Here is an 11,462-nt window from a genome sequence, read left to right as displayed (position 1 = left end):
GATTGGAAAAAGATCAAATTTGTGCGTTAGGTGTTTGCTCTAATTAGAATTTTCTTTGCTAATTAAAGTTTCTAGATCTTCATATAAATAAGAATAGGAAAGAAGAAGAAGATTACCTAAACCAGCATTAGCGGCACTACTTCAATTCGATCTTCTTCTTCAATTCCTCCTTGCTTGTTGCTGCTAAGGATTTTGTATTGTGGATTTTGTTGTTGGACGGCAAACAGATCTGTTGGAACATTTGATATGAGTTGGTATCAAATTAAATGCCCATATATGTTGAGAATTATATTGAGGACGGTGCAATTTAATAAGAAGAGGGATCAAATTTTCATGGAAGAAGTGAGGCTAAAATACCTCATTATTATATTATTCCCATCATGTGCATAGTTGACATTGATTAACTTAATACATAATTTGTTTCATTTCCAAAAAAAAAAAAAAAAGAAGCCCAAGTATATTGTTGAAATGGAATATAATAGCATAGCTTAGTGGCTAATTAATATAATTCAATTTGCATATCTCAGCTCGTCATGTGATTAAGGCAGAGCAATTGGAGTACTTCAAGTCTTCAACATAGAAAATAATTGCAAGACCGAAGCGTTATATTTTTAATTGCAAAATGACGACAGCATTATATTGGCTTTTAGTACTTCATAATATTAAAATTGATGTGGCTTTCTGCAACTTGTAACACTAATTGCAAGAAATATTGCTGAGGACCTTGTAGTCTAGTGGCATCAAACCCTTTACTTTATATGGGAGGTGGTGGGTTCGAGCCTCAGTGGAGTCAGTATTGATTGTTATGAACAGATACTGCATTGACAACGTGAGACCAAATTGTTTAATGTTTTTTTTTTGAGTACTACGACTCTGTTACAATGTAGTATCAACCATGGTTGAAAAAATCGCTAGGCGCTCGGGGAGTGCCTAGAACGCCTAGCCGGGGATTGAACAGATACTGCATTGACAACGTGAGACCAAATTGTTTAATGTTTTTTTTGTAGTACTACGACTCTGTTACAATGTAGTATCAACCATGGTTGAAAAAATCGCTAGGCGCTCCCTAGGCGCTCGGGGAGTGCCTAGAACGCCTAGCCGGGGATTAATCGGCGCCTAGGCGTCCGTGTATTTTTTTTATTTTTTAAAAATTTGTTTAAGTATTTTTAATTTTTTAAAGACTAATAATTATAAATTATATAATACTTTTAATACTAAAATATTAAATATTAACCTAAAAAATATCTAAAGTTTGCACAATTTAGGATTATTTCGCTCAAAACAATGTTTTTTGAGTAAAAATAGCCCATTAAAAAAAAAAGAACAATAGTTGATCGACCGACTAGAAGGCCTAGTCGGTGCCTAGTCGGTTTAGTCGACACATAGGCGGTCAGCCGCCTAGACCACCATTTAATGTGATACGCTAGGCGGGATTTTTGCAACACTGGTATCAACCTACTGAAGCACAAAGAGTCAACAGTTACTTCCACGGAGGCACGAACTCACTCCAATCATCCATGTGGGAGTGTAAATCGGGACACCGGGTGCCACTAGACCACAAATTGTTTAATGTTAAGTGAGAATCTTACACCTCAGATTTGTTTTTTTTTTTATTTTTTATTTTTATTTTTTTTTTCTGTCTCTCTGTTTTGTGTTTATCGAAGCCAGCTCCAGCTTGATCCAAAATAGGAACAGCTAAATCAGGTTAATGTTTCAAAAATTCGCTTAAAAAAATTAAGTAGGAATGGTAGATCAGGTTCATGAATACAAGTGAACTAGTTGAGTTTGGAAATAAGAAAAATAATTTTTAGAAATTAATTAATTTTTTGAAAAATATTTACGATCTATTTAAACTTTATAAATCTTATTATACCTAAATTAAATAAATTATTTTTTTCTATATTATCCTATATTTTTTCATACCTAAACTCTAACAATCTGTTCTCTCCTAAACTTTACAATCTTCCTCTAAAATTTGAAATAATATTATCATTACTTCATTATTGCTGGCATATTTTGATTTTTTATTTTTTTCTATGAACTTTTTATCCCTAACTTCTAAACATTTTCTAAGAACTTTTCTCCTAACTTCTAAACTTTCTCTAAGAAATTTTCTCCCAAAATACATGAACAAAGCAATTTTTTCATCTATCACCGTCAAATTTTATTATATGTTTCATAATAATATTCATTTAAATACTTGCATATTTTGATTTTTATTCTTTTTTTGTTTTCATACTACGAATAGCGAACTACTGTTCACAACAGCAATTCGATTGAAAACAGTAACACCTTGTTGCAGTTCGCAGTCCCAAATTGCTATTGCAAATAATAGCTCTTTGCTTGATGCCTAACAATATATCAAGTATATATATATATATATATATATATATATAGTTAGGATCATATGAGATCACTTGTTTAGGTAAGATCGTGAGATCAGATCTTGTGTATCTATATAATAATTTAATGGTCTAGATTGATTTAAGATTCAAAGTTGAAGTGTGTGCAAATGGTGATTAAGTGTGTGCGAACGGTGATTAAGTGTGTGCGAATGATGATTAAATGTGTGCGAACGGAGTATGTGTGTCAAACAATCTAGACCATTAAATTTTTTAGGTTGGTGTACAAGATTTGATCTCAAATTATTTTAATGGTATAGCAATTAAGATTCCAAGTTGGAGTGTGTGCGAACGGAGTGCGCAAATTTTATTGTGGACCGCGGTCCACCAAGCATTGTGGACCAAGTGACAAAACGACGTCGTTCTGATTAATGTAAACAGACGGATGAAACGATCTCCGTTCCGCGCAACTACAGTCACCAACTGCAGTACCAGTTCTGAAACGGGCTCAACATAACTGCAGTATCAATTCAACACAACTGCAATATCAGTTCTGAAACGGCCTCAACACAACCTTCAAAAGCTTAATTTCTTGATCCCGGAACTCAATACTTTTCGGTTCCAACCTTTCATAAATTCATATTTCCCATTTTATTTTCTACCAAACTAAAATAATATTTATAACTCAAAACTCCAAATATTATTTAAGCTTTCATAGTAGTCCATCTGAAACATTAATTTCCATTACTATATAAATATCCAACACAACAAACCCACAACAACTATAAAAACCATTGGTAGATATATTTATATATAACAGATCCTGCTATGCTATGTGAAAGAGTGTTTTTATGCTATATTGAGGGGATGACAATCATTCTCTACGATAAGACTAAAAAATTGACTCCGAACCAACACGTGGACAGTACGATTCGCTGATCGTTTAGACTGAAAACTTTTGCGTATTCTTGATGCATGAGTAGTTGATGGATAACATACAGTTGCTACATTTTCTATCTCTTCACCCACTTTGTTACATGAAAATGGTTAGTAAACTGCTGCAACCAAGAAAACAAAAATTCATAAAGAATTATCAGTGACAGGGAATGTATCACTATCAGTGCATATCATAAATCCCATAAGGATTTATACAGAAACAGCCCAAAGTGCTATATATCCATTGACAGCAAGATTCCAAGTTGGATGCCATAATTCAAAAACATTGACAGCAAGATTCCAAGTTCAAATTTATATTGTCTTTATAAGTTCAAAACTGCCAATGCTCTCTATATATATTATGAAATTAAACAACTTAAAATAATTAAGCACATTCAAGTGAATAACTTTTTTCTTATTGGAAGTTGCCATTTTATCTGCTTTCAAAAATCTATTCTCAAAATAGTTCCATATAATCCTTAAAATAGGAAGACCAAACAGCTTTCAGAAAATCATAAGCTCTTTCTGCAAACACACTCAAAAACTAAAATAATAAAAAGCAGAATAAGCAACTAACAGCAGTTTACTCTCTTTCCATCACCAACTTCTTCTCACAACCAGAAACCATTGCAGTTTACTAAAATATGTAATAGTATGATTTGCAACAGAGTATTCCATCTGCCAAATACCTGCCTAATCCACCAAAACATTACTCTCTTCCTCCGCATCCCATTCTTCCTATTTGTTATTTGAACGTCTCGTCTGCAATCCATAAAATAAGTAAAAAAGAAAAGGTGAACATACAGCAGTTAGGTATGTGAGGAAATATGAGATAGAGAAAAATGAGATAGAAGTGCGTGAGAGGAAACAGATCAGATGGCCATGCATGAAGAATTCAAGTAGCATGAAGTAAGTGCATGTTAAATGGTCACACATAATATATTAGAGGGATAGAAATTAGATACCTAATTACAATTTTCCGAATGAACAAGGAGGACATTTCCATAGTTGGTGTATTGCTCTTCTTGAATCAACTTTGCAGAAGCCAGAATAGAATCTTGACACCAATTTAACTGAGTCAGTGCTAGTGTGGTGATATCCGCAAAACCACAAGGAATCTCTTGCAAAGAATAGCAATTACGTAACTCTAAACATTCTAGCACAGGAAAATTGTCACCCACAGCATTCCAACGTTCCAAACAACTACCTCCAATTACCAATTTTTTCAATTGATGGAACCCTTCCTCGGATGGTTCCCACATTCTATCTTCTCTAGCAATAGCATTTATAAGTTTTAGAACCTCTAGATTTGGAACCATACCAATAAGCCTCATATCACTCCATGCCAAATTAGTCAAGAAGAATTTGAGCTTCTTAAGATTTGGTAGAAAACTAGTTGCCCATGAGATGTTGCTACATGGAATACGGTTGAACTTCTGCCCTCTAATGCTTAGCTCCTCAAGCTGCCCCAAGTGCACAAAATTATAAAAACAATCTAGATTGTTTTCACGGTATTCACCTTTGTGTCTATCACAAATTTTCAACTTTTTTAAATTCGGAATCCTTGTAAACAAATTCTTTGTACAGAGATTAGAATCCAACCATGATATACTCTCTAAGTTTCTATGAACAACTGAAGAAGTTCCCAATGAATCAATCCGTTGAATGCAAAAATTCCTTAATAGTGGCATTTTCGAAATTCCATATGCCTTAAAGAAATTGAATGTAGTATCAACTCCAAGAACAATAAAACTTTGCAAATTCAAATGTTCAAAGAGCTCTAAATAAAAACTTGTGGCGATGATAAGTGCAAAAGATGCCATCTTTATAAGGTTGTTATCGGATCGTCTAGTGCACAAGTTAAAGCTTTTATGAATGTTTTAGTATTAAATTGCACTAGAATGCTTTATATTGTCTTTAGTACCCGTTCCACACTTTACCGATTGTTTTGTAGGTAAAACGAAGTGTTTAAAGACAGGAAATGGCTAGATTTCGGAGAAGGATTCAATAGTCGAAGTTGGAGTGCAAAATGACCATGGACGCACCGTGGACGCTCAGTGGACGCACTGTGGACGCTCAGTGGACGCGCGTCCACCCTTGCGTCCAACTTTTCGCTCTCTGATTCTCGCACAGCAGAATCGAAGTCTGCTGTGGACGCGAAGCGGACGCGCCCTGGACGCCCGCGTCCAATTTTAAGCTCTCTGAAGTTTGGTTCGCTCTGCTGTGGACGCGCAGTGGACGCGCGCGTCCAAGGTGGCGTCCATCAGAACCCTCTCTGAAGTTGAAGTCTGGAAGCATTTATCGCAGTGGACGCGCCCGTGGACGCGCGTCCACCCTGGCGTCCATCGCGGAACTTGGCGGTTTTTGCGAGATTTAAAAGGGGAATGGAGCCATTTTGCAGGGGAGGGATCCATCACACTTCAGTTTTAGATCTCTTTAGAATATTTCTCTCTCTAGGATTAGCCTAGAGAGATCTCCCCCAATTCACTCCACATTCCCAATTCACTCCACATTGCAATTCTTAGTTTAGATTAGAATTAGAGAAGAATTCCATTGTTGCAAGATTGTGATCTACATTCAAGTTCAAGATTAAAAGTTCAATTTCAAGTTCAAGTTCAAATTCAAAGTTCAATAGCTAAGTCTTCCTTTTAATTTCTTGTCATTACTTTTGCCTTTTGCTATTTCAATTTCAAGTATGATTAGATAGATCTTTGTGGATTTGGATTGAGCAATGTTGTATGGATATTCTTGAGCTTTGAATTGATTAATTAGGTTTTGCAATTGCTTTGATTATGAGTTTGATTGTGTGAATGGTGATCTTCTTTGACTCTTGTGTGGGAATGATCAACCTATATGAGAGGTGTTTGGAGAAGGAGTCTCACCTACGAGAGTAGGGATACTCCTTAGCCTAGCCTAGCACGTTTCCTTCCCACCTTTGAGAAAAGGGGGATTGGAAGGCAAATAGCACACCATGTGTTCGATAATTTGCCTCACCTAGCCTAGTTGCCATGAGAATGGGACTATGGACTAGATTATAGGCCAATGACCACGAGAGTGGCATTGGCATAGTTGTCTTGCCTCATTTTCATTATCTAAGTGTTGCTAGCCTAGTATCTTAGGAAATCAAGGATACCTATATGAGTTGCAATATCCAAATCCTCCTTTCCACTTAATTGTTTCCTTTGTTTGTTCTTTATTTTCCTTATGTTTCATGCACCTTTCTTACCTATGTTTGGGTTAGCTTTCAAACACTAAACACTCTTGTGCTTAATCCCCTTACCGCTTGAATTCCCTCCTTGCCATCCTTTGAGAACGATACTCGGGAACTTCTTCCCGTTTTACCACCTATTACTTTCCATCCACCGCGAAAACTACACCCTTCAGGCGACATCCAAATATATTCAATACCTCACAGCTACGTATCTCAAATGAACAAGATTTGATAGTTCCCAACATTGTCCATAGGAATTTATAAACTCTATGTGTACTACTCTTAGTAGTTTGAAGTGTGAAAATGGATGTTCCACAATTTCAAAGCTAAAATAGTCAACACTATGAGGAGAGGGAAAGGAATGTGATTTGTGAAAGCGCTTTGTGAAAGGCAGTTGATCAAACCTTGATCCTGCTCTTATCCAACGACAAGAGGTTTCCTTATTGTAAAATGGAAGATTTTCATCTCCAATGATATTTAAGAGATTTTCTTGTCGAGATTCTCTCACACACAAATCACGCAACAAGTCATGTATTCTTACCATCTTCATTTTCCCATTGTAGCTTTGTTTGCTAACAAACACAAGACTTCTATCAACAAGATTTTGCAAGCATTCCATGGCCACTTCTTCAATATTTTGATGGTCCTCAACCCTCAACATAGCCACCTTCTTCACATGGATCTCACAGTCTTCCCGAAAAACTCCAAAATATAGAAAACAAGCTTTTAAGTGGTGTGGTAATTGGTTGTAACTGAGATATAGTATTTTGGAACATGCATCGTTAGAATCACCAATTACATATCTACTCACATTTTCTGCAACATTATTCCACTTCTCCAATGCCGCCTCTGTCTTGGAGAGAAGACTAGCTACTACAATAATAGCTATAGGTAATCCTTCACATTTCTTCACTATGTATCTGCCAACTTCCTCAAACACTGAAAGAAATTTCATTTGACCAAACACATTGCAGAAGAGATTCCAACTTTCATTGGTATCTAAGAAAGGCATGTTAATGGTAGAGTTACTTGAACTTACATATTCAGCCACCTCTTTTAGTCGAGAAGTCAATATTATACGACTTCCATTATTATCATCTGGAAAACAACTTTGCACACTATCCCAAGCAATAGAGCTCCATATATCATCCATAACTATCAAATATCTATGATCCTTCAAGTGTTTGCGTAGCCTTTCTGCTAAGTTGTCATTTCTTTGTTTATCATTTGATGCTACTTTAAAACAATCAATAAGGCATTGGAGCATTTGTTCGTTGTTATACTCTTGAGATACAGTAACCCATGCTCGTTTGTCAAAATGAAAAGTAATAGATGAATCTTCATAAACTTTCCGAGCTAATGTGGTCTTGCCAATTCCTCCCATGCCTACAATTGACACAACTTGTAGCTGCTGTGCTGATTGTCGGATGAGTTGATCCATTATCTTCTTGAACTCCTCGTTGCATCCGACCATTCTACTGTCAAACTTTATTGAAGCGTTTTTGGAAAATTTACTCCCAGTAATATTATTGTCGCGTTCTAGATCAGGCTGTGATGATGTTGAACCAAAGAATAGTCCTCTTTGCCCTATCTGACCAAGGAGTGAAACGTCCGTGATCCTTTCACCTTGTGATGGACCCTTTGCAAGCTGCTTTTCACTTTGAATCTTAATCAACTTTTTCTTGAGGTAATCAGTCTGTTTTACAGCTTCATTGAACATTCCATGAAGCCTGAGGAGGCAAGCAACACGCTCCGTCCAACCCTTTGCCTCTAGATAAATGTTAGTCAACTCTATCTCAATCCTTTCTTCAGCTTCGAACGTTACATCTCTGATCTCTGCTTCTACATCTTTCATCTCCCCCGCATCATCATAGGCGATCTCAGATTTCTCAAGACTTTCTTGAAGGAAACTAAGATTTCTATGGAGAGAGACCACCTTTCGTTTATATATAAGAGGCAGGCGTGGTTCTGACTGCAAGAAATGTATATATAGTGTTCCTTTAAGCGAAGTTACAGCAGCATAAGCCATTTGCGTCTGTCTATGCCTATGTGGTAAGCTGATGATCAGAGCAGAACAAAGAAGAAATGAAAGATGTGATGCAACTTAGACATGAATTCTCGTCAACGCTAAACTCTAAACAACCATGATTTTAAAATTCATCTGCGGTAGTGGGTTAGCAGTTTGGACCTTGGGGAAATTAACACTTAAGGATAAGAGTGTACGGCCACTCACACCAACTAAATGGATTGGACTTCTGATGAAATTAAATCTTTAAATATAATTAAATGTAGGAGAAATCTTGGTTTCCTTCAATTAAATCTTTAAATATAATTATATGTAGGACTAGAGCCAAGTTTTCATTACTTACATTTCAATTCCTTCAATTTTACTTGTGTTTTCAGTACACGCAATTCCATTGTGCCTTTTTTTACTTGTGTTTTCAGTACACGCAATTCCATTGTGCCTTTACTTTACAAATCTAATCATGAATGCAATTCCATTGTGCCTTTACTTTACAAATCTAATCATGAATTATATGTAGGACTAGAGCCAAGTTTTCATTACTTACATTTCAATTCCTTCAATTTTACTTGTGTTTTCAGTACACGCAATTCCATTGTGCCTTTTTTTACTTGTGTTTTCAGTACACGCAATTCCATTGTGCCTTTACTTTACAAATCTAATCATGAATGCAATTCCATTGTGCCTTTACTTTACAAATCTAATCATGAATAGATAGATTTTCTCTGAGATTTGGATTAATTAGCTTGCTATTATTATAGATGCTTCTATGATTTTTATTGCATAAAAAGAGTATGTATTGAATTAGCTAAGGTTCTTATTGTGAGTATGCTATAATTTGATCTCTTGTATCATTTAAGCGGGGTTGAATTATGCTTGAGAATCTTTGGAATTGTGTGTAGCTATAAGAATAGACATACTACATACTCACAATTTCAATCTCACTTTGAAAAACAGGATTGAAAGAAGATCGACTTTGTGGGTTATATGTTTGATAAATTGTTCGAATTATAATTGAATCGCCATAATATAAGAGTAATTGAAGTTTGTAGCTCTTCATATAAATAAGAACAGGAAGGAGAAGAAGAAGAAGATTACCTAAATTAAAGCAGCATTAAGAAATCCCAGTCTGTCTTCAGTCTTCACTCTTCACCCTATCACCACAACCAGATAGCTAAGCTTATCACCACAGGCAGCACTGTACTACTTGCTTGTTGTTGGACGGCAAACAGATCTGTTGGAACTTGGAACATTTGATATGAGTTGGTATCAAATTAAATGCCTATATATGTTGAGAATTGAGGTAGGTGCAATTTAATAAGAAGAGGGATCTCAAATTTTGTTGGAAGAAGTGAGCCTAAAATACCTCACCTCATTATTATATTATGCCCATCATGTGCATACCTCAAATTCATTAACTTAATATATAATTTTGTTTCATTACCAAAAAACAAAAACCACATGGCTGGGCCGGCAGCAGAGTGTAGTCGCTAATTAATTAATATAATTAAATTTCCTTCCATCTCTCAGCTCCTCATGTGATTAAGGCAGCGCAAGTGGAGTACTTAAACATAGAAAACTCCTATCTACTATTTTTTTTTTTTTTGAAAACAACTCCTATCTACTATTAATCCACGCCAATGCACTCTCTGCTTTTAGATGCAAAAATCAGTGAGCAAAGGTCTAGCCTTTGTATTCAGTTGAGTTACCATGATTTACATCTTTCCATATGCTTTGTTGGATCGGAGTATGAGGGACCCTTAGGATTAAGGATTCAACCTTTTTGGAGAAGAAGATGGATAAATCAGTTCAGATGAATAAATAATACAAACTTTAATTTATACGACAATTGAAGCACAAACCATAATAGTTTATGATGCAACACTACGCTATGTATTTAGCCAAATTCATTACACCAACAAACCCACAACTGCAAAATCCATTGGCAGATAATTCATATATAACATATCCTCCTGCTATGCTATGCGAGAGAGCGCTTTGATGCTATACTGAGAGAATCACAACCATTCTCTATCAACAAACTGAAAAATTGACTCCGGACCAACACGTGGGTAGTACGATTCGTTGATCGGTTAGCAAAAGACACAATAGTGCGTGTGTGAAAAACAATTTCACAGTGATTCTATGTCAGCTAGCTAAGACAAGATAAAATGAGGATTGGCTATTGTCATTTGATATGTTTGTGAAATGTGCTGAAAAGTCACGGTGGAACTCACGCCGCGAGTCACAACGTGACCACAGACCCATATAATCCTTTTTAAAAGGTATTTTTAACATGATTTGATGGGTTTAAATAGCCTTAGGCGGCTAGTTTTAGGAAACTTTTCATTTTCCACTCTTTCTGAATCATATAAATAACATTGATGTGATGCATATAGAGAAAAATGTGCTTGACAACATCTTTCACACGATTATAGATGTCAAAGGCACAACAAAAAATAACGGCACGCCTCGATATGAAAGACGTATGTAATAGACCACAACTTGAGTTTGTAGAACAGAATTGAATCATGTGCTCCATCCAACTAAAAGCTTAAGCTGATAGTTGGACTGCACATTTATGTTTATATTATATTTATGCTTACAAACAGAACCTACGTTTTCTTATGGCTTATGCCCGTGTTACAGTTTTAAAATATTATATTTTAATAGTTTAATTATTACTGGTATTATTTTTCGTAGTTTAAGTTATTTGAGATTTGAAAGGGGTTTGAATCGTTAGTTCATGGTGGGCAGTGCAAGTCCAAAGTTCGAACATTTTTCTCAAGTGCCATATTGCCAAGCTTGCAATATAACAATAAGGTTCACCATGGGAGAAAGGTCTTAATGAAGTTCAGCTTCTTAAAATTTACTAGAAAACTATTTCCTCATAAATTAAATGTGTATTTCCAGATAGCTCATTCATTTGTCCTAATGATGAGAGCTGCAA

At 35.7% G+C, this 11,462-nt stretch overlaps 1 protein-coding gene and 1 long non-coding RNA gene across 2 annotated transcripts; both read right to left on the bottom strand.

The window, feature by feature from the left end:
• Window positions 1-3,309: 3,309 nt before the first annotated feature.
• On the bottom strand, window positions 3,310-4,293 carry LOC116033981. The gene is made up of 3 exons (XR_004100948.1): window positions 4,244-4,293; window positions 3,968-4,040; window positions 3,310-3,397 (listed from the first exon to the last, which is right to left on the bottom strand). It is a non-coding gene; the product is annotated as an uncharacterized LOC116033981 (long non-coding RNA).
• A 69-nt stretch (window positions 4,294-4,362) lies between these two features.
• On the bottom strand, window positions 4,363-8,518 carry LOC115996135 (putative late blight resistance protein homolog R1B-17). Its single transcript, XM_031235277.1, has 3 exons — window positions 7,031-8,518; window positions 4,496-4,741; window positions 4,363-4,398 (listed from the first exon to the last, which is right to left on the bottom strand). Exons 1-3 carry the CDS (start codon window positions 8,516-8,518, stop codon window positions 4,363-4,365), a joined length of 1,770 nt encoding a protein of 589 aa, XP_031091137.1.
• Between the last annotated feature and the right edge of the window lie 2,944 nt (window positions 8,519-11,462).

The sequence above is a fragment of the Ipomoea triloba genome, chromosome 11, assembly GCF_003576645.1.
Source record: "Ipomoea triloba cultivar NCNSP0323 chromosome 11, ASM357664v1".
Lineage (NCBI taxonomy): Eukaryota > Viridiplantae > Streptophyta > Magnoliopsida > Solanales > Convolvulaceae > Ipomoea > Ipomoea triloba.
The sequence above is the reverse complement of the archived record's forward strand: the minus strand, read 5'-3'. Positions and strand labels throughout refer to the sequence as shown.

Coding starts and splice junctions, on each gene's coding strand:
- LOC115996135 (XM_031235277.1), bottom strand. CDS start 8,518: ATGGCTTATGCTGCTGTAACTTCGCTTAAAGGAACACTATATATACAT. Junction 4,742..7,030: donor ACAATGGGAAAATGAAGATG/GTAAGAATACAT, acceptor CACTTGGGGCAG/CTTGAGGAGCTAAGCATTAG. Junction 4,399..4,495: donor TCCATCAATTGAAAAAATTG/GTAATTGGAGGT, acceptor ATTCTTTGCAAG/AGATTCCTTGTGGTTTTGCG.